At 61.5% G+C, this 25,842-nt stretch overlaps 2 protein-coding genes and 1 long non-coding RNA gene across 3 annotated transcripts; 1 reads left to right on the top strand and 2 right to left on the bottom strand.

Annotated features, from left to right (window-relative positions):
- Positions 1 to 364: 364 nt before the first annotated feature.
- LOC122241483 lies at positions 365 to 1,697 on the bottom strand. Its single transcript, XR_006221651.1, has 3 exons — positions 921 to 1,697; positions 707 to 816; positions 365 to 464 (listed from the first exon to the last, which is right to left on the bottom strand). It is a non-coding gene; the product is annotated as an uncharacterized LOC122241483 (long non-coding RNA).
- Positions 1,698 to 2,637: 940 nt separating this feature from the next.
- On the top strand, positions 2,638 to 11,719 carry ECEL1 (endothelin converting enzyme like 1). The gene is made up of 18 exons (XM_042997752.1): positions 2,638 to 2,747; positions 3,718 to 4,609; positions 5,218 to 5,286; positions 5,404 to 5,514; positions 6,159 to 6,251; positions 6,441 to 6,565; positions 7,222 to 7,444; positions 7,899 to 7,997; positions 8,217 to 8,291; positions 8,495 to 8,598; positions 8,910 to 8,968; positions 9,044 to 9,095; positions 9,668 to 9,735; positions 9,914 to 10,038; positions 10,330 to 10,395; positions 10,769 to 10,864; positions 11,085 to 11,161; positions 11,292 to 11,719. The coding sequence occupies exons 2-18, from the start codon at positions 3,818 to 3,820 to the stop codon at positions 11,389 to 11,391; spliced, it is 2,334 nt and encodes a 777-aa protein (XP_042853686.1). The 5' UTR covers positions 2,638 to 2,747; positions 3,718 to 3,817; the 3' UTR covers positions 11,392 to 11,719.
- Positions 11,720 to 22,280: 10,561 nt separating this feature from the next.
- On the bottom strand, positions 22,281 to 25,273 carry ALPI (alkaline phosphatase, intestinal). Its single transcript, XM_042997751.1, has 11 exons — positions 25,181 to 25,273; positions 24,982 to 25,098; positions 24,752 to 24,867; positions 24,381 to 24,555; positions 24,130 to 24,302; positions 23,732 to 23,866; positions 23,561 to 23,633; positions 23,300 to 23,434; positions 23,017 to 23,208; positions 22,676 to 22,795; positions 22,281 to 22,579 (listed from the first exon to the last, which is right to left on the bottom strand). Exons 1-11 carry the CDS (start codon positions 25,248 to 25,250, stop codon positions 22,281 to 22,283), a joined length of 1,605 nt encoding a protein of 534 aa, XP_042853685.1. The 5' UTR covers positions 25,251 to 25,273.
- Between the last annotated feature and the right edge of the window lie 569 nt (positions 25,274 to 25,842).

The raw sequence follows: 25,842 nt of genomic DNA, 5'->3' as shown, positions 1-25,842 counted from the left end.
CCAGAGGGGCGCCGCGACGGTTCTGATCACGGCTGGGCTCCAGGCTGACCCAGGCCTGGCTTCAGGTTGGCAGCCCCCTTGGAGTGGAGCATTTTGCCCCTCACTTAGTGAAGGCTCAACAGATGTGTCACTGGTGTGAGCACTGTGGTCCCCAGGGAGTGGGCGGTCTTCGCGAACCCTTCCCCGGAACCCAGACCTGGTGATGCCCACCCAGGAGGAGTGGGCTGGGATCTGGTCTTCGGTCAGGGAAGGGGCTGAAGTGAGGGTTTCAGGACCGACCCGCACCCCTCCCCTCTGCTCCTTGCACACCCTCAGCCCTTCTCTCTCCAAGGCGGCTCTGGGGGCAGATGCTCCCCAGCTCCTGCCTACCTGGCCCCTAAGCTGGGCATCCCGTTGCCTGGCTCCGGGCTTGGCTGGGTGCTGCTGTGTCCTGTCATTCTCTTGCTCCTCAGTCAGGAGGTCACCTTGACAATCGGGTGGGGGGGGTGGGGGGGAGGGGAGCTGGAACTGGATGCCTCAAGGAGAGTGCACGGGAGCTGGAGGCCAGACCCCTGGTGTCCTCCCCCACTTGCTTCTCTTTCTGAGAAGGGACAAAGGGCAAAGAAGCAAAGGGCCTGGTCGCTCTTTGCTGGTGGGCTGTATAGGGGGTCTAGGACTGAGCGCTCACGGGCCCAATCCCCAGGCCACTCTGGAGGGCCCTGGTTACCTTGCTCAGGGGCTGGGTTGTCCTGGGAGTCTCTGAGGTTGGGTGTCCTGTGGGGGGTGCGGTGCGGAACAGAGCAGGCAAGATGGAGTGAGGCAGGCAGGTAGGGTGGCCTGGCCGAGAGAGCGGGGAGGCAGAGGAACAGATCAATGGCAGCTGGGAGTCTGGGAGAGGGATGGCCAGGGATGGCTCTCAGGGGGTCCGACAGAGAGCTGACCTGGCAGGGAGGAGGGGCTGAGGGCTCAGGTCCCCCACCCCCTAGTGGCTGGCACAGCAGGGTCCCCAGGGAAGCCTGTTTGCTTTGTGCCTTTCTGTCGGAAGAGAGTCGGCTCCCTGAGACAATATCCATTTTTATATTTCTTGGAAATTTCACGGCATTCATTTCAGGGAAAATAAAAGCTGTCATTGCTGGAGAAATGATACCAATCAGGGCCTGAAAAGGCTGGAAAATTATCCTCCTGGAGACGGAACGTTGAGGGAAAAAATGCAGATTAAAAGCACAAAGAACCACTTTGCCACCGCCCTGCCCTCCCCTCCTCCCTTACGGAATCACCACATTTTACATAATTCCACCTCTCCTCAGTAGAATTAATTGGACCCAAGAAGAATGCGTGGGGCAGAGGAGGACCCTGGGATGGCCGGAGGTGGAGGCAGAGAGTATCCAGAGCAGTGGTATAGAGATGGATGGATGGACAGACACAGGAGAGGCAGCACGGGGGCAGAGGAGGCCACTCAGGGCCAGGGGCCCAGGACCCAGGCTGCTGAAAAGCCCCAGGGAGGGGACAAGGTGATGGGTCCTTTGAGCCCTTGTCTTGTCGGTGTTATCAGCTGGGGCTCCATGGCAGTCTTGGGCTGTCTCGCTGTTGAGGCCAGTCCTACAGGCTGGAACTGGCAGGTCTGGGAGCACTGGTGCCTTGCAGGGTCCTGTGCTAGGAAATGAGAAAGCAGAGAGACTCGAGAGACAGTAGCATTGGTCCAAGAAGCCCTGAGATCCCTGTGCCTCACATGGCCAGGGCCTGAGGGTACTGTGGTGAGCCAGGCAGAAGCGGACCCTGTTTCAGGGGCTGGGGGCCGTGGGAGGGAGGTCCCACATTAAAAAAGCAAGTTGTAAGGGAAGAAGGTGGTGGGTAACCCCCCCCCCCCCACCCCAGCCAGTCCCCTCCCTCCACCAGTCCGCATGGCAGGGGCCTGAGGCCTACATCTGAGGACAAGGGCTGCTGGGCAGAGCAGCCTCCCTCCTTGTTCTCAGCGGGGAGGGGCTCACGCATGACTCTCCAGTCCTTTTCTCTCTTCCTGGCCAGGGACTTCCAGAGCAGTGGGGGCAGAGGCCAGCCAAGGATTGGGGGAAGGGTGCAGTTTCAGCCCTGAGGCCCCCTTCCTGGTTGCATGGCCAACCAAAACCCCAGACGGCCTCCCACGAGGCATGGGTAAGGTCAGGGCTAAGGGAGAAGACCAGAAAGACCACGTATTGAAGCCTGCTCAGTGCCAGGCACCTTGCCAGGAGCGTGCAGGAGCTATTTCAGCACACCCCATAGTCTTTCTGGGAGTTCTCCCTGGGCGGTCTCCAGTCCTGTGGGCTCGGCTGGGACAATCCACGCACCTCCTGATCTCCAGCTTGAGCCCTTTTCGGGCTGGCGGGAGTGGGGGCATCAGATCAAAGGGGAACCCTTTCCTGGGAATAGCAGGCGCCCTCACTCTTCCCGGGACACAGTTGTACCTGGAATCCCCGATCCCGGAGCCTGCGCAAGACCTTCGGGAGCGTGTCCCGCAGCCGCCGTCCCCGCCCCCGAGCTGCCACCGAGCTGACAGGTAGCTGGGATGAAGGGTGGAAGAAGGAGGGGGCGCGGGGGGCGGGCGGAGGAGGGTGGAGCCGCCGGCGCGCCCCCTCCCTCGGGGCCGGCGGGCTGCGCGGCGCGCCGGCAGAGGAGGCGGCGGGCGCACGGAGAGAGCTCCCGCCCTCCCGGCTCCGCTCCGGCTCTGGCTCCGGCTCCGGCCCGGGCTCGACCCGCTCAGTTCCAGCTCGGCCCGGGCGCGCACCTGCCGGGTAAGTGGCATCCGAGTCCGCTGCCGCCGCGGCCAGCAACGCGGCCACATCCGCCGCCGCCGCCGCCGCTGCGCCGAGCCTCCAGGCTTTGTCTGTGTCCTCGCAGCTCCGGCTCCGGCTGCGGCTGCGACTCCCGGGCTCGGCTCTCCGGCTCCGCGGACTGCGCGGCGAGGCTCCGCGCCCAGAGTATGGGGCGCTTGGGGTCAGCTCGCTCCGCGCCGGGGGTGAAACTTCACTCAAGTTTGGGTTCCGAGGAAAACCTGTTGAAGCCAGGAGTGGCCCAGGGCGGGGACGGAGGGGCGGGGGACGGAACCGGTTCTAGTTTCTTAAGGCCGTCGGGGTTTCTCTCCGATGCGGGGCCGGTTGGAGCGCACCGCTTGGGAAAGGGGCTGGTGGCATTATGGCCACCGAATAGAAGACGGGGCTGGGGGCGGCCCTACGCACATCCGCGAGGACAAAGTTTGGTTCTTTAGCCGCTTTCTTGAACGTCTGGTTCCAGGGCAGCTTCTGGGGCCGCGTAGACGCGCCCTTGACCGCACCTCCTTTCTCCAGTCTCCGTTTCCCCCCTCCCCCACACGGCCTTCGCCGTAGCAGGTCGCAGACGAGAAAGGCAAAGGGAAGAGAAACAGTCCTTCATTGAGGGCCTACTGTGTGCGAGGCCCCGTGCACGCTGCTCCCCTACTTTGTATCAGGGACCTCCCAAATATGCGGCAGGCATGTGTTTGCAGTGGGAGAGGAGTTAGGTTAAAAAAAAGGACGACACTGTGCGTGTGCGAGGTGGTGGCCACTCTGAGCCTTCCCCTGACTCATTCTTGAGTAGCTGGGGGAGGCCAGGCCCCAGACCCACTAGCGGTTGGAGACACGGGGTGGCCTCCAGCCTCTGGACCTAGGCCTGCGCCCCTCCAGTCGTGCTTGTGGGCCCCGTCGGGGGCCCAGGGCCTCTCTGAACCTGCGTCTACCCTTCCCGCAGCTGCAGCCCGTGAGCCATGCGGAGGTTCGCCGGGAGGCCGACGGTCCGCGCATCCTGTAGCTGAGATCGCCGAGGGCTGCGTGGCGGGGCCAGCGGCACCATGGAGACCCCATATTCGATGACGGCTCACTACGACGAGTTCCAGGAGGTCAAATACGTGAGCCGGTGCGGCACGGGAGGAGCGCGCGGGGCCTCGCTGCCCCCCGGCTTCCCGCTGGGCGCGGGGCGCAGCGCCACCGGGGCCCGAGCGGGGCTGCCGCGCTGGAACCGGCGCGAGGTGTGCCTGCTGTCGGGACTGGTGTTCGCCGCCGGCCTCTGCGCCATCCTGGCCGCCATGCTGGCGCTCAAGTACCTGGGTCCCGGCGCCGCGGGCGGCGGCGGCGGCGCCTGCTCCGAGGGCTGCCCGGAGCGCAAGGCCTTCGCGCGCGCCGCCCGCTTCCTGGCCGCCAACCTGGACGCCAGCATAGACCCGTGCCAGGATTTCTACTCCTTCGCGTGCGGTGGCTGGCTGCGGCGCCACGCCATCCCCGACGACAAGCTCACCTACGGTACCATCGCTGCCATCGGCGAGCAGAACGAGGAGCGACTGCGGCGCCTGCTGGCGCGGCCCGGGGGTGGGCCGGGGGGTGCGGCCCAGCGCAAGGTGCGCGCCTTCTTCCGCTCGTGCCTCGACATGCGTGAGATCGAGCGGCTCGGCCCACGGCCCATGCTCGAAGTCATCGAGGACTGCGGGGGCTGGGACCTGGGCGGTGCCGCCGAGCGCCCGGGGGCCGCCGCGCTCTGGGACCTCAACCGGCTGCTGTACAAGGCCCAGGGCGTGTACAGCGCCGCCGCGCTCTTCTCGCTCACCGTCAGCCTGGACGACAGGAATTCCTCGCGCTACGTCATCCGCGTGAGTGCGTCCCCCTCCCCGGTCACCCCAGCGGCAGCCTGGGACCGGGGGCGCCGCCGCCCCGCTCGCGCGCCCCCAGCGCAAGGCGACCTATGCGTAAAGGGAGGGAGCGCAAGGGGAGGGGAGCGCGCACCCGCATAGCGCGGGAGGAGGGCGCGAGTAATTTCCCTCGGGTAACTGCCGTGCTTAGCGGAGCCGCGGGAGCCGCAATTTCCCAGTCCTGTGGCAGGCTGTGAGAGCACGCAAGGAGGGGTGTGCCAGTGGGCTCGGGCGGGCCAGAATGCCAGGGGCCTCGGCTCTCGGTGTGGGCTCCGAGAGTGCCCCGTACAGGTGGGGAAGGTTGAAGGCTTACAGAAGGAAGGGTGGGGGGACTGGGTCCTCCTCCGTTCCCCGAATCTCCAGGCGAGACTGATTAGGGGTGGAGGTTTCCACCAACTTCTCTGGGTGGAAGGAGGGCTAATGTGCTTTTGTGCTGCTCCTGGGGCTTGCGACAGTAGGTGTCTGCTACGTCCTCTGTTTGGGCATTTGGATGGAACTTCAGTCTGTGTGCAAGAGCCTGACATGTTGCCCGCTGATCTCTGACCTCTGACCCCCGTCACTCTCCCCAGATTGACCAGGATGGGCTCACTCTGCCGGAGAGGACCCTGTACTTAGCTCAGGATGAGGAGAGTGAGAAGGTGTGGGGGCATGGGGTGGGACTGCAGGGAAGGCCTGGGGCTCCAGGAGGGACGGACTAGGGCCTGACACGGACCCCCCCCCCCCCCCCCCCCGCGAAATGTCCCATCTTGGTGCAGATCCTGGCAGCATACCGGGTGTTCATGGAGCGCCTGCTCAGCCTACTGGGGGCCGATGCTGTGGAGCAGAAGGCACAGGAGATCCTGCAGCTGGAGCAGCGGCTGGCCAATGTGAGCGGGGGTGGGGGAGGGCTGCCATGGGCCCACATGAGTGGGGGGGGGCTGCCATGGGCCCACATGAGTGGGGGGGGGCTGCCATGGGCCCACATGAGTGGGGGGGGCTGCCATGGGCCCACATGAGTGGGGGGGGCTGCCATGGGCCCACATGAGTGGGGGGGGGCTGCCATGGGCCCACATGAGTGGGGGGGGCTGCCATGGGCCCACATGAGTGGGGGGGGGCTGCCATGGGCCCACATGAGTGGGGGGGGCTGCCATGGGCCCACATGAGTGGGGGGGGCTGCCATGGGCCCACATGAGTGGGGGGGGCTGCCATGGGCCCACATGAGTGGGGGGGGCTGCCATGGGCCCACATGAGTGGGGGGGGCTGCCATGGGCCCACATGAGTGGGGGGGGGCTGCCATGGGCCCACATGAGTGGGGGGGGCTGCCATGGGCCCACATGAGTGGGGGGGGCTGCCATGGGCCCACATGAGTGGGGGGGGGCTGCCATGGGCCCACATGAGTGGGGGGGGGCTGCCATGGGCCCACATGAGTGGGGGGGGCTGCCATGGGCCCACATGAGTGGGGGGGGGCTGCCATGGGCCGAGGGATGGCGCCGTTAGGCAGGGCCCTGTCAACTCCAATCTCCGCCTCCAGATCACAGTGTCAGAGTACGATGACCTCCGGCGGGATGTCAGCTCCATGTACAACAAGGTGACGCTGGGGCAGTTGCAGAAGATCACCCCTCACGTGAGTGCGGCCCGCCGCGGTGCGGAGGCATTGATGCTGGGACTCCAGGGCCGTTGTTCCCCAGGGTGGGGCGAGGCCTTCCACGGCCATGGATTCCTGTGTCCTCCCGTGCGTCTCCCGGACTCCCTCCCCGTCCTCTGTGCTCCCTGCAACACCCAGCCCTACTGTCCCCCACCCTCGGCCCCACAGCTGCAGTGGAAGTGGCTGCTGGACCAGATCTTCCAGGAGGACTTCTCGGAGGATGAGGAGGTGGTGCTGTTGGCCACAGACTACATGCAGCAGGTGTCCCAGCTCATCCGCTCCACACCCCGCAGGTACAGCTGCTGATCACCCCTCCACCTGCCCCTCCACATCCCTCACCCGCACCCCAGATGTGTCTGCTTGGTAAGGTTTGAATTCCCGTTTCACCTCCGTCCAGTAGCCACACTGGGGAGGCATGTGAAGAGCACTGGAATAGGAGTCCAGATCCCTAGGTGCAGAGGTGGCTCTCCCACCTTCTCTCTGGGACCCTGGGCAGGGCTTGTGAGCTCCCTGAGCTGCGGTTTCTTCATCTGGGGAGAGTGAGGCCGACTGAGTCCGGACTCCAGAAACGGAAGGTGTGGGTGCAGTTCTGCTGCCCCAGGGCCACCTTGGGGAGCGCCTCCCTGGTCTCTGCCCAGAGGCCCCCCAAGGCCAGTCCTGAGGCAGACAGTCACCCCGAGTGCCCACCCTCCTACTGCATAGCAGGTCGGCATCAGGCACTCGTCTCAGGGGCCAGAGGTGTGTCCTGCTTCGTGTGGGCCCTTTTCCCTGACTGGGGCTCAGGCCACTCCAGGTTCCGGCTCCATGGATCTGGAGTGACCCCCCGCTCCTGCGCGGGTGCCGGGTGTAACCCCAGGCCGAGGGGTCTGGAGTGGCGTGGCACGGAGCCCTTGGGTGGCCCTTGCGTATGAGCCTGTGTGGACACCCAGCCGTTTGCCCTGGCCCTCAGGATCCTGCACAACTACCTGGTGTGGCGCGTAGTGGTGGTCCTGAGTGAGCACCTGTCACCACCGTTCCGAGAGGCGCTGCACGAGCTGGCACGGGAGATGGAGGGCAGTGACAAGCCACAGGAGCTGGCCCGTGTCTGCCTGGGCCAGGCCAACCGCCACTTTGGCATGGCGCTTGGAGCTCTCTTTGTACATGAGCACTTCTCAGCTGCCAGCAAGGCCAAGGTCAGGCTGCCCTGGGCTTGGGGGTTGGGTGTGGGTGCAGGTGCTGGGCAGGGCGTAGAGTCCTCCCATGGCCTTGCGCTGAGAATGGGGAGCCCACATATTCCCTTGCAGATAGGGGCGCTCTGAAGCTCCAGACTTCTCACCAGGCCACCTCCCCCAGGAAGCCTACCTCATCTGTCAGCCACAGGAGGGCTAGCCCCTCAGGCTCCTGCCCCCCCTTCTCTGCCATGCTCAGTAGATTGTTGCTGGGGCAGTTTGTGCTTCCAGACTGTGAGCTTTTTGTAAGGGGGGCCAGGCCTGGATCCCCACCTCCAAGGTCCCGTTTGGCGCTCAGGACCAAGCCTTAGGCCTGGGAAGTGGTACTGAATCAGTGGTATCCCTCGTGCCAGGTGCTGGGGGCCCAGAGTTAAGGCCTCCTGAGTTGACCCTTGATCCCTGACCCCTGGCCCTATAGGTGCAGCAGCTTGTGGAAGACATCAAGTACATCTTGGGCCGGCGCCTGGAGGAGTTGGACTGGATGGATGCTGAGACCAAGGCAGCTGCTCGGGCCAAGGTGAAGTGGACCCTTTCCCATCTGTAGATTCCACGAACACTTATGGAGTGCCTACTGCATGCCAGGCTCGAGTGACAGAAGAGGCGGAGATGCCCCTTGTGGAGCTGGCATCACCTGGTCTGGTCTCGCCTGTCCTTGAGCCCTGCCTCTAGACTATAGCCTCTCCCTTGGGGGGTGGGGGGCTGTCTCCTGAGGCCCTGGCTGCCCTCTCGCCCGCAGCTCCAGTACATGATGGTGATGGTAGGCTACCCCGACTTCCTGCTCAAACCCGAGGCTGTGGACAAGGAGTACGAGGTGGGTCTGCCTCTGGCCCCACCCTGCCTAACCAGCTGGGCTTCTCCCGGCCTTTGGCCAAGACCCCCAGGGAGGCCCCCCACGACCGAAGAGAAGGAACCACGACCCTCGGCTGATGGCCCCTGGGGGGACGTGGGGCCCGCCCAGCGCTGGTCTGGCCATGCCCGTCGCCTGCCACTGAGCGCTGCCCATCCCCTGTGCAGTTTGAGGTCCACGAGAAGACCTACTTCAAGAACATCTTGAACAGCATCCGCTTCAGCATCCAGCTCTCAGTCAAGAAGATCCGGCAGGAGGTGGACAAATCCACGTGGGTGCCTGGCCCAGAGCGGGTCGAGTCAGGGAGGGAGGTTCCATGGGGAGAGGCTCCTTAGCCAAGGCCAGGAGGCTGGGAGCGGGCGGGTGGAGGGGGGGGGCAAACCGCCTCAAAGTCATGCTGGTGCAGAGGTCATGGGGCCCGGGCGGGTGGTGGTGGGGGCCGTGAGGGTGGGGGCTCAGCCTAGAGGAGGCGCGGGGCGTGGCCACAGGCTGGGTCACTAGGGTAGCTTTTAAGGAGGAGGGGGCTGGGAGGTGGGGGGGGGAGCGTGGGTCTCCCTAGCTGACCCCCACCTCCCTCCACAGGTGGCTGCTCCCACCACAGGCCCTCAATGCCTACTATCTACCCAACAAGAACCAGATGGGTAAGGGGGCGTGCCCCGCAAGGGGCGGGGCCTGGAGGCGGGGCCAGTCTCCTGCTGACCACGCCCTCTCTGTAGTGTTCCCGGCAGGTATTCTGCAGCCCACGCTCTATGACCCTGACTTTCCACAGTGAGTACCCAACCCAGCATGAGCCAGAGCCAGCTCTGCAGCCCTGTCTGCTGGGTGCATGAAAGCTGCCGGGACTGTCCCGATCCAGGCTGGGCCCAGGGGTCATGACAGTGGCAGATCCTGGATCCCCATAGTCTTACCTCATCCTTGATTATTTAGAAAAATGTGTAGGTTTTTTTACTTTCTTTCTTTCTTTTAAATGTCCTGAGTTCCCCCTTACCTGGTTTGAGGCTTCTTTAGGGGTTTCAAAAGTGGCTTAGTGATGAGGAAACAGGCCAAATCCAAGGTGGGGTGCCTCAGTTTCCCTCATGTCTTCGTCCAACCTGGTCTCTTCCCCTGTCCCAGCTCTGTTAGAGGTTATTTCCTACAGAGCAGCTGCAAAGGTATTGTTGGCCCCTTTTACATGTTGTATGAGGACTCTAAGGCACGAGTGCCCCAAGACCGTGGGGACACCACTGTGGCCTCCCTAGGCCACCTCTGGCTTGACCGGGGCCTTCCAGGGCCCAGGCAGCAGCGTGGAGCTCTCGGAGGGCGGGTGAGGCTGGGGCCTGACGCTGCTGCCGTGGGCCCAGGTCTTTGAACTACGGGGGCATCGGCACCATCATTGGACATGAGCTGACCCACGGCTATGACGACTGGGGTGAGGCCCGAGGGTGGCCAGAGGGGGTGTCGGGGGAAGGGAAAGGCAGACAGCGGGGGGCAAGGCGATGCCGGGTGGATTGAGACCCCACAGCCCCCCTGTCCCCATTGGCCGGTGGGTGGGAGAGGGGGCTTCGGGCATGAGAGTCCGTCTCCACCACTCTGCCTGCTGCCCACAGGGGGCCAGTATGATCGCTCAGGCAACCTGCTGCACTGGTGGACGGAGGCCTCCTACAGCCGCTTCTTGCGCAAGGCGGAGTGCATCGTGCACCTGTATGACAACTTCACCGTCTACAACCAGCGCGTAAGATGCCCTTGCTGCCCCTCAGGCCCGGCTGGGTGTGGACGAGGAGCATGCGTGCCCACGTGTTCACACATGTGCCCAGGGCCCAGCTCACATGCCCAGGGTGTGCATGCACACTCACGTGGGTGCGTGGAGGAGTTCACGCAGACTCATATGAGGCACGAAGGGTTCGGGGCCGCATCTAAATCCTCTGGGAAAGGGAAGGGGAGTGTGGGCGGGGGCCCAGGGTGGCAAGGCCTGAGGAAGGCCAGTGGGCGGCAGACAGACCCCGGCCCCTTCCCTTCTCGGCAGGTGAACGGGAAGCACACACTTGGTGAGAACATCGCGGACATGGGCGGCCTCAAGCTGGCCTATTATGTGAGCTGCCCCCGCCTGGCCCTTCGTTCCTGTGGGGGGAAGGATGGGGGCTGATGAGGACTCCACGAGGGACGTGGGCACCCCAGCCTCCCCATCACATGGCGCTTTGGCTTGGGGGAGCGGGGGCCTGTGACTGGCACAGGGTCCACTGGAAAAGGAGGGACTCCCAGGCTGCTTTGGGGAGAGCAAGGAGGGCTGCCTGGGGTTAGCCTTCCCAGGAGGGAGCACAGCTCAGGAAAGGCGGAAGGCAGGGAGCCTGGGGCTCGGCATGGTGGGTGGTGTGCAGAACAGGGGCCGGTGAGGGGCTGACTGGGTGGAGGGTGAGTCAGGTCACCGCACTGGGGGCACCGCAGCTCCACACTGTCACCCCCAGGCCTATCAGAAGTGGGTGCGGGAGCACGGCCCGGAGCACCCGCTGCACCGGCTCAAGTACACGCACAACCAGCTCTTCTTCATTGCCTTTGCCCAGGTGGGCCAGGTGGGGGCCAGGTGGGGGGTGGGCAGGGGTGGGGACATAGCTCTCGGCCTGCCTCTCATCAGCCACCCTCAGAGGCAATGGTCCCATGGGTTCTGATGAGGGCTCAAGGCCTAGTGTGCTGGGGTGGGGGGAGGTTTGCAAGGCTTGCTCAATGGACTCCTTGGCTTCAATTTTCCCTCTCCTCCCCTCCCCTCCCCGCCATGGGGCCCAGAACTGGTGCATCAAGCGGCGGTCACAGTCCATCTACCTGCAGGTGCTGACCGACAAGCACGCACCTGAGCACTACAGGTGGGCCTGCCTGCCTGGGCCTCATCCCCTTGTGTCTGGGGTGGGAGCAGGTGGGGATGGGGAGGGGCAGCTGGGGGGTAGTGGCCGTTGGAACCCACACCTGCTGGGTCTCTCCTCCTGCCTGCCCCAGGGTGCTGGGCAGCGTGTCCCAGTTCGAGGAGTTTGGCCGGGCCTTCCATTGCCCCAAGGACTCACCCATGAACCCTGCCCACAAGTGCTCTGTGTGGTGAGCCTGGCCATCGGCCCGCACGCCCTCACCACCCGCCCTGCACGAATTGCCTCCCTGCCAGCTGCCGGGGCAGGCATGGACCCGGCACTGGTCTGCTCTGGGCGCCACCCACCTTAAGGCCTCCAGGACCTGGCCTTCTTGCTGTCCCTCACTTCCGGAGGGGCCCGGAGCAGGGATGGGGCTGGGCTCCAGGAGGCCGTGGGGGTGAGATGCTGGGGTCCCCAGTCTTGGCTCTAAGGAGCCAGACCCCCTGGCCAGGGTGGATTGTACAGGCCCCACCTTCAGTCTGTTCTTGCTGCTAAGTCTGGTCAATAAACTGCTGTACCGTTGTCTTGGTTTCTTCAGGGGCCTCCGGAGCAGGTAGGGCTGAAGGGGTCCCTTTGTGGGGAAGCTCAGGCCCTCAGCACCGCGGGGACCCTAGAGAAGACCTTCTCGTCCCTTCCTGTCCCCCCTCCCTGGCTCTTCTGTCTCTCCCACCAACCACCTGCTCCTCCCTCCCCCAGAGTCCCGCCTAGGCTCCTGTCCAGCTCCAGACCAGGCTCGTGGGGGCCAGAACACCAAGCCCGCTGGTCTGTGCTCCAGCATGACACTGGGACTCACTTCCCCTCAAAGTGTAGATATCACAGGCCAGGCCTTGGGCTCAGCGTGTCCAAGAAAGAGGAGCTATGAGACACGCTTACATGGAGGTAGGGGCCACTCTGTACATACAACACTGAGTCGTGCTCTCCGGTCTGGAGTGGACGCTCCAGGGATGAGAGAAAGAGAAGAGCTGTCAGGGGCTGGCCTGTGACATGGCCGTGAGGCTCTAGGCCCCGCCCATGGTGGGAGGGGGAGGAGGGAGGGCTGCCCCATCACACACAGGATGGTGGGGTGCGGGGAGAAGGTCACATGGGGCAGCCCCACTGGGGGATCCAGGTGCCTGCAGTGAGTGGGGGACCGTGGGCCTCCTGCCTTTCCTCCTCTAGTCTGTTTCTCTCACTTTAGGGACAGCCTAGAGGGGGCGCCCCTCCCTGGCTGTGCCCGGCGTGGCCTATCCCCATCTCCCACCGCAGTGGAGAATCTCTTGCCAGCCCAGCTCCTGTCATGCTCAGAGAACAGCCATCCCCATCTCGGCCTTGAGTGACATTTAAAAAGTTCCTTTTATCTGAGCCTCGGGCACACCACCCCTGGGGAATGAGAGACAGAAAATGCACGTGCCACAGCTGACGGAGGCAGAGTAGAGGGGCGGGCGTTGTGTGGCCCTGGGGAGGGCTCTGCGGAGAAGTGGCAGGAACTTTGAAGGACCCCATAGGAAGAGCCAAGTTCCCCCAAGGGGCAGGGACGCTTCAGGAGATGAGCAGGGCAGAGCACCCTTCAAAGGTGGAGGTGGGTGTGCAGGGAGTAGGGGTCGGGTAGAGGAGCCGTGATTATGGACCTACCTCCAAATTCCCCTCCAAGCCCCTCGCCCCCTGGCCTGGGCATGTGTATACCATATCCCTCAGCAGCTGGCACGCTACAATGTGCCTCTGGTGGCTGGCACAGCCAGCCAGTTCGCTCCTTGCCACCCACTTGGGTGGGGCCTGGTGTCTGGGACCCTCCACACCCCGTGCCCAGCCCATCCATCTGACCTGGGATCCTGGCTGGAATCGGAGTCCCCAGGCCCAGCCCTTTTGCCCCCTGTGCCCCGGTGGCTCTTTAGTTCCCCAGCTCCACTCAAGACTAAGCCTTCCTGTCTCCCATCCAGCTCAGGGGAGGTCTGGGGTGGACGGAGCCTAGGGAGTGAGACCTCCCCATTCTGTCTGTGCCCTGCTGAGGGAGCCAGAGGGACTTGGGCGTGGCGGGGGCGGGGGGGGGGGGGGGGTGCGGGGCGGGGATGCTGGGCCCCCGGGGAGAGGACGAGTTTCCTGGCCTGGAGGGGCTGGTCCAGCGGGAAGCCTGTGGGACTTGGCTGCTGGCCAGGGGCCTCAAACCCAGTGTGCATTCCAGCCAGGGCGCGCCCACCCTGCGGGCGGGACCGTGGGCCGCCAGGCCGTGAAGCTCCTTGCCGGGCTACCTGCGGAGACGTCGCTGCTACCTGGGGCTTCGGGGCTTCACAGCCCTTCAGGGAGAACTGAGGGAGATCATCAGGTCAGAGGGAGCTCGAGCCAAGGGCACCCCAAGGACAGAGTCCTGGTGCTTGGACGGGGCCCATGAACTCCAGACACAGCCACGAAACCCAGGGCCACGGTGTGGCCCAGCCTGGCACAAACGTGACACTGTGTGTCACCCGCTGCTTCCCAAACTGCTTTTCCAGACACACCCTAAGAGCATCCTCACTGCAGCCCACTGAGGTGCCAGGGTGACAGGGACAGGGAAACCGAGGGGAGCCACGGGCCCTGCCTAAGGTCACGGCACGCACGTTCGCTGATGGGCACCACTCAGCCGCCGCGTCCTCTTGAGCTCTGGGCGTCCGTCCTATACTCGGTGCCAGCTGTCTGAGCGTCCTGTTAGGGAACCACGCACGTGGTGTAGACGCTGGCCACTCGTGGTCTGCCGGCCCCTGTGCCAGCGGCTCCACTGAGGAGGCCGGCAAGGTCGGCACAGCTGCCCACCCAGCCTCAGTTTCCCCGTCTTAAGGCCGTGAGTGCAGAGAAGGCCCCTTGGGCAGCCGTGGGATGGGTTGTGGTAGGGCTGGCCCCAGCCGTCCCCCGGGGGGTGAGGGCGTCCTCTGAGCACAGCTCGCTGGGATGACGGAAAGCAGTCTTCAGCCAAGCAGTTAATAGCAGGGAAAGAGCTTTCAGGCGTCCACCTCGCGCCCGCGTGCAGAGCGCCTCGTGGTTCCTGGTGTGGCTCTGGTTCTGCCATCCGTGGCTTTGAGACCTTGAGCCCAGGGGTCACTGCTGGGTGGCCTTGGCAAGTGACTCACCCTCTCTGGGTCCCGGGACCATCACTGGCAGCCCCGGGGGAGTGTGTGTGCCAGGGGCCGGCCTGCCTGCGATGGATTGATGTGAGCCACCCTTCCCCTCCTCCCCGCCCAAACTGAGGCCTGCACGGCCGCTGCCCCAGCAGGCTCGGCCCGACTCCGAGACCTCAGGTCAAGGATGCCGGGAGCACCCTCCGTCTGGGGCCCCCTGGGTGCCAGCTTGGTACAGATCCGGGGAGGACTGGGAGCCAGCTGGAGAGGTGTGCCCGAGCCTCCCTGCCTAGGGTCTCAGAGAGAACGGGGGGGTCGGCAGCCCCGGGATTTCTGTGGCACCCAGGAGGGGGCACAGGGCTCCTGGTGCCACTGACCAGCCATAAGCCCCGGGCCTTTCTAAACAGCTCAGTGGAACCAGATTCAAGTTTCTGCCATTCCTGTGGCTGCTTCTGTGCCAACTCCAGATGCCTGGTGCTCTGGGGACCCTGGGGCCCCCGCTTGTGAAGTACCCTAGATGCGATATTTTTTTATTTTATTTATTTGTAAATGTTCGTTTATTTTTTTTTTTTATTTTTTTTAAGAGTTTAGAAGCTTTTTTTTAAAAAAACTTTTAACGTTTATTTACTTTTGAGACAGAGAGAGACAGAGCATGAATGGGGGAGGGGCAGAGAGAGAGAGAGACACAGAATCGGAAGCAGGCTCCAGGCTCTGAGCCATCAGCCCAGAGCCCGACGCGGGGCTCGAACTCACAGACCACGAGATCGTGACCTGAGCCAAAGTTGGACGCTTAACCGACTGAGCCACCCAGGCGCCCCTATGTTTGTTTATTTTGAGAGAGAGACCATGAGAAAGAGAGCGAGAGACCATGAAAGAGAAAGAGAGAGCACGAGAGAGAGACCATGAGAGAGAGAGCACGAGTGGGGGAGGAGCAGAGAGAGAAAGAGACAGAGAATCCCAAGCAGGCCCCACGCTGCCAGCGCACAGCCCGACGTGGGGCTTGATCCCACAAACTGCCAGACCATGTCCTGAGCTGACACCGAGAGTCGGACACTTAACCGACTGAGCCACCTCGGCGCTGCTGGATGCAATATTTAAAAAAAAATTGTAATGTTTTATTTATTTTTGGGAGACAGAGTGCAAGCTGGGAAGGGGCACAGAGAGGGAGACACAGAATCCGAAGCAGCCTCCGGGCTCCGAGCTGTCAGCACAGAGCCCGACGCAAGGGCTGAACTCACGAACCGAGAGATCATGACCTGAGCCGAAGTCGGGCACCCAACCGACTGAGCCACCCCGACGCCCCTAGATGCAATATATATTTTTTTTAATGTTTATTTATTTTTGAGACAGAGACACAGCATGAACGGGGGAGGGGCAGAGAGAGAGGGAGACACAGAATCCGAAGCAGGCTCCAGGCTCTGAGCCATCAGCCCAGAGCCCTACGTGGGGCTCGAACTCGTGGACTGCGAGATCGTGACCTGAGGTGAAGTCGGACGCTTTACCGACTGAGCCACCCAGGTGCCCCGAGATGCAATATTTTTAAATGGCTTGAGCTCCTATGCCAAAAATGTTTGGAAAGTCCAGGGTCTTCCATATGCAAATAGCTCTGGGGGTATGTTCTCAGGGGGATTAGGCCTCTCCTCATGCCTCCTTTCCCACCCTGACGCCCCCTATGCCGGGCTGCCCCCTGTCCCTTCCTTCCCCAGGGACCTCCCACATGGAACTGGGTAGAGTCACAGACTTTACTGAAGGTTTGGGGGGGGCAGAGGGGCCCTCTCTGTGCCTCCTCTCCTTTCTCCCCTTCTGGATGTCTCCGCCCTCCCTCCAAGTGACCTGAGAAACCTACTTCCTCTTGATTGATTAAAAAGAGCATTTTCCCCTTCCCTCTGCTGGCTCCAGGCTGGCCTAGAGGCCCAGCACAGTCTGTAGCCCTGTGACTGTCCCCTCCGGCCACCCAGCAGCAGGACGGGGTGGTGGGGGGAGGGCAGGGTGCACCAGTCCCACTGCCCTACCCCCGCCTCCATCCCACAGTTTCTGCGCGACCCTGGACGACTCGAATTTGGACGGCACATCACTGAGCCAAGTCTGTCCGGATCTGAGCAGAGCGTCTCCTGTGCAGCCTTCACCCGGTCACTGGCGTCGCCTGCAAAGCTGCCAGGGATGGGGACCGCCAGATCCCAAGCCCCCTTCCCTTTGGGGAAAACTAGCTGGGCACTGGCCTAGCCTTTCCTGCAGAGTCCTTCTAATGAACTGGACTCCCCCCCCCCCCCCCCGTGTCCTGGCAGGGTCCCTGTTCTGGGACTGCTCCGGCCACAGGGCTCCCCTCTTGCCCTCCCTGTCACCCCACGCCGGGCTGGAGGTGCCCAGAGGGCCGCCTGGGCACACGGCTCAGCCCCCAGGCCCCAGGCCCTTGGAGCAGCCCGGCATGAGCTCATCAGGTCGGAGGGGAGTGAGGCGGTGCCTGTTCTCCCACCTCAGCGGCCGCCCGCCTGGAAGCCTCTGGCGGTGGCTCAGGCTGATTCATTGGGCGGCAGGCAGCTCAAGTCCCGGAGCCACTGTCACATGGTGCCGTTAAGCCGCATCTCTCCTTGTCTGTAGTTTGCATAAATAATAAAAAAATCCCTCCCACCTTCCTGCGGGACCAAAACGTTGCCGGGACTGCTGACGGGGATCTGCATGGGGAGGTCTGAACGTGGCCACTTCTCTCTCACCCGAGGAGCCCAGGGCAGGGAGGGAGGGGCGTGCCGGACGGAACTTGCAACGCTGATGAGCGAAGAAAGGGCAAGGTCAGGGTGCCCGGGGCCTGGATGCCTCCCGGCGGAGGGTGGACGGGGGGCGGCCTCATCCTTTGGGAGCCGGGAGGAGGGCGGCCGTCTCCTCCCGGGGGGGCAGTGGAGGAGACACACAGTTGGTCCCTAGGCACTGTGCCCAGCACGTTGGCACAGACCGGGCTCCCCCAGCGACAAGGTTACACCAAGGGGAGCTTCGGCTGCCTGTCGTCAGTGCTCTGGCCCGGCGTGTGTGCTGGTAACAAATGCCGAAGTTCTGTTCAGCCGGAGTAAGCAGGCCCTGGGGCCACTTTAGATCAGAGGGTGCAATTTAAAATCCTGCACAGCTTCCTGGAGGCCTCCGGAGGCCCCGCCGGGAGGCAGGAATCGGGGGTGTCAGCCTCACAGGGCAACAGCCTGTCATGTAGATGCTGACCAGGTGGGGAGACCTGCTTCTGGAACGGGGGGCGGTGGGGGCTGGCGAACCGCATCAGATGGTAATGTCAGCCTCAAGGGCAGGACGAGGGCGCATCTGGCATCCCGTCTGAGGCCTCCCGAGAGACAGCATGCCTGTTTTTCCCCATCGTGACACATCCCGTATCAGCCCCCTGAGCCGGGTTGGGCCAGGTGCAGGGACAGGGGCTCAAGGGGACTCCATGAGCTGGGGGCCCTGGGTCTAGAGGAGACTGGACCTGTGGTGCCCTCCAGACCCTGTCTGAGCCCCGGAAATGCTGACACACCCGCGGCCAAAGGGAGCTGTTTGGCCTGAGTCCTATCCGGGGTCCCAGCCTGCCTGGCCCCCCATCTGGATCTCAGGGCATCAGGTTAAAGGGACACTGAGTCCTCCTGAGTGTCTACGGTATGTTGGGCCCTAATATGCTTTATCTCCTTTGGGGACTTGCCGTGACCCTGGGCAGGGGGCACCCTAAACGGGAGTCCGGACGTTCATATTTAATATCCAGCTCCATGCTGGCACCTTTCCCCCGTCAGCGGGGCGTCCACCCCCGACATGGAAGAGAACGAGGGTGTCCAGTGAGGGACACCCTCTCCCCGTTTGCTCACTTCCAGTGGATTGTGATGTGTGAGAGTTTAGTGTGTCTGCCCAAGTGGATTTAGGGATAAGATGATCTAGTTTTAAACAAACGAATCCCCCACAACAATCAAGTAGCTTCCGAAAGAGCCCTGTAAAGACACAGCCAGTAACACCGATAATCCACACGAGGTAAGGGACCGCAGACGCGACCGTCCTCTCTCCTGATACGTGCTCATCATCACCCACGGTGCACACCTGATGGGAAATCAGCCCCAAATATAAAAACTAAACAAAACCAAACTGTCTGAAACAACTCTGCCCCCGTCGTTACTGGTGAAGCTTTGCCCCAGGCGACTGGTGCCCTGAGACACGACTCAATAGAGCACGAAATCCTTATGGACAAGCAAGGTATCTAAAAACTAAGCTTTCAGAACGTGGAGACAAGCCCCCGCAATGCTTTTCCCAGCGATGTTTAAAGTTATGTGCTTTTCAACTCAGTACTTTTTTGATATTTCCCTAAGCAATGATAAATATTTGGAAAGCTCTTTTAAAGTTTCTTGCATAATAGCATGAGACAAAAAACACCTACCACCAGGCAAACACTTATTTTTTTTTTCTGCCGCAGTAAAAATGGCAGAAACAATGAACAGAAAATGATCTGTCGACACACCGAAAGGCATTTCTTTGTCAGCAAATACTGTCGGAAGATGTAGAGAAAACACTACCACAGATTGGAAGGATGTGTTAGCGCAAATTACCCAGTGTGGGAGGTTTACCATGTGGTTTTTTTTACACATCTCAGCTTAAGGTATTTGCTTGGGTTCTGTTTCAATAATGAAATACACAAACCACTTTGTGTGTGTGTGTGTGTGTGTGTGTGTGAGAAAGAGAGAGAGAGAGAGAGAGAGAGAGTCAGGAAAGGAAAGACAGAGTAGAGAAGATATATGAATGCCTTGTTTCATAAGAACAATTGCACACAGGGAAAACTGTCAGGCACCCGCTGATGGATCAGCTACTGAGAAAGGATTTTTTTAAAGGATTCTGGATGAGGAAAAAGTGTCGAGGGAGCTGTACCTACAAAATTCACTGGCCTACCTTGTCAAACCACTGCAGGAAAGAGCTAGAAGCCCAAGGGCACAGGAGCCCTCCGTGGTGTTAACTTTAAAAAAATCAAGATTTTTGGGGCACCTGGGTGGCTCAGTCAGTTAAGCCTCTGACTTCAGCTCAGGTCATGATCTCACGGTCCATAGGTTCGAGCCCCTCGTCGGGCTCTGTGCTGACAGCTCAGAGCCCGGAGCCTGCTTCTGATTCTGTGTCCCCCTCCCTCACTCATGCTCTGTCTCTGTCTCTCTCTCTCTCTCTCAAAAATAAATAAATATTTTAAAAAAGTTAAACAAAAACCAAGGTTGTTCTAGTAAAGCAGAATCTTTACGATACTTGGTAATAAAATCGGGTGTGACCAGGAAAGTTTCCAGGCCACACAAAGAATGGGAAAGGGCTGTTGTGAATTCCCCCTCTCTTTCCTCCTACCTTTCCCTCCTTCTTAAAGACTGGGGTGCTGACATTTCTTGAGGAGACGAGAGCTATCAGTTTTAGGCACCCAGTAAATTATTGAAAAAACAGATTCACCTTCCCTGGTGAACATCTTCCAGGGAAAGACGTTAAAACAAATGTTTGAAAATGTTTCCATGGACACGTGATTTTGTGGCTAACAATGTGTTTGACCCACAAAACCTACACATTAAAAAAAAAAAAAGAACTTGGAAGCTGTCTGTTTTTAAAAAATTTAAATGTAATTTACCCACCGTAAAATTCATTCTTTTCAAGTGTCTGATTCAGTGGTTTCTAGAATACCCAAAATGGTGCAACAATTACCACTCAATCCAGAATAACCTGTTTTTTAAACCTGTAGAGTTTTAAATTTTTTAATCTTATTTATTTTTTTAAGTAAACTCTACACCTAACATGGGGTTTGAACTCTTGACCCTGAAATCAAGAGTCACACGTTCTACTGACCGAGCCAGCCAGGGGCCTCTAAACCTGCAGAGTTTTAAAATGTAGAGTTTCCTTGGGTTTGGAACCCATTTATGAAGTATAAACACGCAGCACCTCTCCATTGGCTTGTAAAACCAACTAACTGATAACAGGGAAGACAGAGCAGCTGGATTTTTACTCGTTGCCTAATTGGTGGATGGAGTTTAAAGATGAACAGGATTGGGGCGCCTGGGTGGCTCAGTTGGTCGAGTGTCCGACATCGGCTCAGGTCATGATCTCGCGGTTCGTGGGTTCGAGCCCCGCGTCGGGCTCTGTGCTGACAGCTCGGAGCCTGGAGCCTGCTTCGGATTCTGAGTCTCCCTCTCTCTCTGTTCCTCCCCTGCTCTCTCTCTCTCTCTCTCTCTCTCTCTCAAAAACAAATAAAGATTAAAAAAAATAAAAAAACCATGAATATGATGGTTTAGGAAGCCTAGCTAATGATGCCCTTTTCCCATTCAGCTCCCATATTTTTGTGACAGCCACTAAAATCCAAAAGTGAAATAAACTGCCCTGAGGGCCATGCCTTCAAATTGATGTTTTACAGTGTGAGATCAAGATTTTAGTAAATAAGAATTATAACACTCAGTGTGATGACAGACGGTACCTAGACTTACTGTGGTGACCATTTCTTATCGTACATCTATATCTAATCACTGTGTTGTCCACCTGAAATGAATACAATTTTGTATGTCAGTTACTCTTCAATTAAGTTTTTTTCATGTTTATTTATTTTTTAGAGAGAGAGAGAGCGAGCAAGACAGTGCACATGTGTACACAAGCAAGGGGAGGGCAGAGAGAAAGGAAGGGAGAATCCCCAGCAGGCTCCGCACTGTCAGCACAGAGCCTGATGGGGGCCTCGAACTCATGAACCGCAAGATGATGACCTGAGCCGAAATCGAGAGTCAAACGCTCAACTGACTGAGCCACCCAGGTGCCCCAAATAAGATTCTTATCCCTGAAATAATCAGAGTGTTATTTTCCAAGAGTCAGGTCACATTATGCCCCTGCTAAAAGCCTTCCAATTTACATACCACACCTTGGGTAAAGTTCAAACTCCCCACCCACCTGCTCCCGTCTCTTATCCCTCAGGTTTTACCCCCTACCCCACTCACCCCAACTCTGGTCCAGCTAGTGCTGGAATAGCACTTGCTGATTGCTGCCTCAGGGCCCTTGCACGGCTGTTCCTTCTGCATTGCTCACGCCCTCACTTCCTCGTCTTGGCTCCACTGTCTGCTCCTCAGGCAGCCAGCCCCTCCCTGACCTACTGATCTGGATTATCCACCACGTCCCCTCGCTCACAGCCATACTAAGGATTTTTCTCTCTAGAACACATCACTACCGGCATTAGACTGTATTATAACGGTTTATTTGATTATTGCTTTGTCTGTCAGTAGACAAGAGGCCCCCGGGCAGGGGAAATGGGATCTCATCTCTTCACAGATCTAGGCCCGTCACCCAGACGGCCGCCTGGAGGGGGCAAGGGTTGCTCTGGGGCCGCCTGCCTCCACCGATCCTTGGGTCTCCCAGTCTGGGATGGTCACTGAGGGGGTGAACATCAGTACCTAACTGACTTGGGACAAGTCTCTCCATTCTGTGTCACCATCTGCTCTCTGTGTAGTAGGACCGCTGGGCTCCCTAGGAGGTGCCCCTGGAGGACTGTACCGCGTCCTGGCCCCAGCAGCCTCCTCAGCCAGCAAGGTGCCTGCAGGCCCAGGTGCGGGGTGACAGGAAACCACCCTTTTCCGGGAGCCCCGACGTGCCTGAATCCTCGGTGCTGTGAAGACCGAAGTGAAGAAGCAGGCGTGGCGAGGGGTCTGGGCAAAGTTGTAGCCTGCTGTGGGGGGGGGGGGGCTCTAGGATGGTGCCCCCCTGGTCCTCACGCAGGGCTATCTGCGGGGCGGCACCTGGCCTTCAGAGCCCCGTCCTTACCCTGACACGGAGGTCGAGGCGGAGTTGGCGAACAGCCCAGGGGCACCGTGGGTGCCCAGGAAGGCCGCGACCCCGGGCTCCGGGGCGCCCCATCGAGGCGCCCCGGGGCCGAGAGGAGTTGATTGCCGGCAGGCGAAGGTCTGGTGGGAGGGGCCCGCGGCGGGGGCTCCGGGGGGCCGGGGCCTGGGGCCGGGGGCCCGGGGCCCGGGGGGCGGGGTGCGGCGGCGCCCGGGGGCGGGTGGGGCGGGTCACGGTCAGGGCGCGGCGCCCGCCAGCAGCAGCAACAGCGCCCCGGCCAGCAGGGGCAGCGACGGCGGGCCGGCGGCCGGGCCCGGGGGCGCGGCGTCGTTGGGGCCGGCAGAGGGCGGCAGGCCGCAGTCGGTGTAGGGCTCCAGGCAGGCGGCGAAGGCCATGACGTGCGCCACGAAGCTCTGCTCCTGCACGCCGTGCACCAGGTGCGCCTGCGGGCCGCGCGCGAACACCGCCACGTCCTCGCCGCCGTGGGTCTCGGACTGCAGGGGCACCGCGGCCTGCTGCTGGTACGAGGGGTCCCCTGGGCGGAGGGCGGGGGGGGGGGGTTCAGGGCCCGCCGGGCGGCCGGCGGCTCCCTCCCTCGAGTTCCCCCCAGACCGCCCGCCGCTGCACTCACCGCTCTGGCTGTCGCTGACGTTGGGCCGGGGGCCGTCCTTGAGCGCGAAGCCGCCGGGCCCGTTGCCATACAGGATGGAGGTGTAGGTCTTGTTGTCATGGGCTTTGCTGGGGGCTAGGCCTGCAGGGAGGAGGGACCCGGCGATCGCCCTGACCGCAGCCAGGGGGCCTCCGCGGGCTACACCTAGTAAACCTAGGCACTTTGGGCCTGGCCGGCTTCATCCTCACCAGAACCCTACAAGGCCGTTGCTATTGTTGCCCCGTTTGACAGATGAGGAAAGGGAGAGTCGGAGCAGTTTTTGCCACATAACTGAGGAAACCCTGCCACCCTCCTGGGCCTACCGAAAATGGAGCTGCCTCGAAGCGTGTAGCCACCAAAAGAGAAGACGTGGGAGTGGTCAGCGGTGACAAGGGTCAGAGTGTCCTTCTCGCTCGTGAGCTGGCTGGCCTTGTCGATGGCAGAATCGAACATGACCGCCTCTGTCAGTGCCAGATAAGCCCTGCCGTCGTGATGACCGTGGTCGATGCGGCCTCCTGCGGGCAGGGCGCGTGGAAGGTGGACGATGCCCAGCCCGCCCTGGCCATTCCCACTCCCGTGCTCCGCAAGGGGCTGCCTGCCACGCACCCTCCACAAACAGGTAGAAACCCCGGGGGTTCCTCCTCAGCAGGTGCAGGGCCGCCTCCGTCATCTCCATCAGGGAGGGGTCCCGGGTGTGGTTTCGGTGGACCTCGTATTTCGTGTCTCCTGGCTCAAAGAGGCCTGTGGGGAAGGGGGCCGGTGGTGACGGGTAGGCCGGGGAGTGGGTGTGAACATCTGGGCGCACGCTTGGCCCTCTGAGGACCCGGGAGGCCAGGGCAGGAACGTGGGGGTGGCTGGGGTCATTACCCATGAGGTGTGTTACGGAGGGGTCCTGGGAAGCCTGAAGGAGCCCCTGGCGGTTCCACACGTACCGGGCACCCTGTGGGAGGGGCGGGGAGGGTGCAGAGCCAGGCCTCAGTCCATAGCCCTCGGATCCGTGTCCCTCTCGTGCCCCGTGCACCTCTGGGCCCCCATCACCTGGTGCCTGGCCTGCCACTCCTGCACCAGGTTGCGCCCATCCAACCTGATTCCGTTCTGTGTGGCGTCACTCGGATACTCAGGGTCTGGGGTCCCCTTGGGAAACATGTACTTTCGGCCTCCGCCCAGGATCACCTGTAGCCAAAGGATTAGGCAGGTGGGCGTGGGGCCCTGCTGGCCCCTCGCCCCCTCCTCAGAGAGCCCCACGCTCCCCTTTCAGGTCTGTGGGTGTGGCCTGTCCCCGGCGGTCCCTCCTCCGCCACCTCGGCCCCCACCCCAAGCTCCGGGAGACCCTGCCAGGCCCCAGAGCTGAGATCGGCAGTTGCCTGGGACTGTGGCCGGTGGAGACACGCCCCCCCCCCCCCCCCCCGTCCCCCTGCTTGCCCTTCGCGGCTCACATCAATGTCCACGTTGGAGATGAGCTGCCGGGCGATGTCCTGGCACCCCTCCTTCCGGGCCTTGGCGGGCATGTCCGCGTCTGAGTACCAGTTGCGGTTGACCACGTGCGCGTAGGTGCCGGCTGGCGAGGCGTGCTGCACTCTTGTGGTGGTCACCACCCCCACGGACTTCCCTGGGGGTGGCCGAGCTCAGGGTGAGCCCCTGAGGTCTCTGATCCTGCCCCTGCCCGCTAAGCCGGCCCCAAGCCCACCTGCTTTCTTGGCCCGGTACATCACGGAGATGACCTCGTTGCCCTGTGTTGTGTTGCACTGGTCAAAGCGGGCAGCTGCACTCAGTCCAATGGTCTGGTAGTTGGCCTTGACCCCGCACAGGTAGGCTGTGGCTGTGCCTGCGCTATCTGGCACCTGTCTGTCCACGTTGTATGTCTGGGGACAGAGACACCCTCAGCTCCCCTCTGGCTCCACCAGATACCCGAGATCCTGACCCAAGCCCAGGGGGCCCACCCTCACCGCCCTGGTCCCCGAACTCCGGCCCCAAGCCTCCTGGGCCTTCCCTCCCGTCGCACTCCTGGGCACCCGCCCCCTTCTGGTGGGGAGCACCCCGAGGCCACCCAGCCCTTACCTTGGACAGAGCCACATACGGAAAGTGGTCCATGGCCAGGGGCGTCTCGGGTCCCAGTTTGTTATTCATTTGCCCCTTTAGGATCCGAGCGGCTGTCACCGTGGGCACCCCCATCCCTGAAGGAGCACACCTTGTCAGGCCCGAGTCCCCAGGGCTGGTCTGTGTCCACTGGCAGCCTTGGGGACCAGGGTTGTGGGAGCCACAGGCGGTGGACAGGCCTTGACACTCACCGTCCCCCAAGAAGAGAATGAGGTTCTTAGCAGCCGTCTGGATGGGCTTCAGCTTCTTAGCGGCATCCAGGGCTTGGGCTGCCTGGCGGTTCCAGAAGGCTGGGTCCTCCTCCTCAACTGGCCAAGGGGAGAGTGGAAGCCAGGTCAGTCTTGGGGGAGTGTCCTATACATGGGGGGCAGCCGGGAGGTGCCTCATTACCTGGGATGGTGCCAAGGGACAGCTGTGGCCTCAGGCCCAGCAGCAGAAGCAGCACCCAGGCTCCCTGCATGCCTGTGGGATGGTGGGAGGGCTGCAAGGCCAGGACTCCGGGGAGGCTGGGACCCTGGGGGAGCCAGAACGTGGGTACCAGCCGCAGTACAAGCCGCCCGGGCTTAAGTCAGGGGAGAACTTTGTTCCTGGTTGTAAAAGGCTCCATGTCCCTCCCATTGTCCCAGGTGGCCACGCTGACCCCGCCCCCGCCCTGTGACTTTAAGTCACGCTGGTAGAAGGCAAGTGGCAGGGTGTGGCTGGGCAAGCCTCAAGGCCGGGGTCCTGGAAAAGGCAGGTCTGTCCAGCACGGGATGGTCCCAGCAGTCTCCCCAGGGTGGGTGGGGTTGAGGGGGCACATCTCCTTTGGGTGAAAGGCACCCCGACAGGGGCCACTCCCGACCCTTGGCTCATACAGACTTGTGGGAGCACTGTTGCTCCTTCATTCACCTCCCTTCAGTGTTTTCTGAGAGCCAGCTTTGGACAGGCTCGGTTCTGGGTGCTAAGGGAGGTGGGGTGTGAGGCACACAGCCTGGGCCGAGGGCCTGGGTTTGGCCTCCTGATGCTGTGAGGCCCCGAGACGTGGGAAAGGAGGCATGCGGGGGTGGCCTGGC

Source organism: Panthera tigris, chromosome C1 (assembly GCF_018350195.1).
Source record: "Panthera tigris isolate Pti1 chromosome C1, P.tigris_Pti1_mat1.1, whole genome shotgun sequence".
NCBI lineage: Eukaryota > Metazoa > Chordata > Mammalia > Carnivora > Felidae > Panthera > Panthera tigris.
The sequence above is the reverse complement of the archived record's forward strand: the minus strand, read 5'-3'. Positions and strand labels throughout refer to the sequence as shown.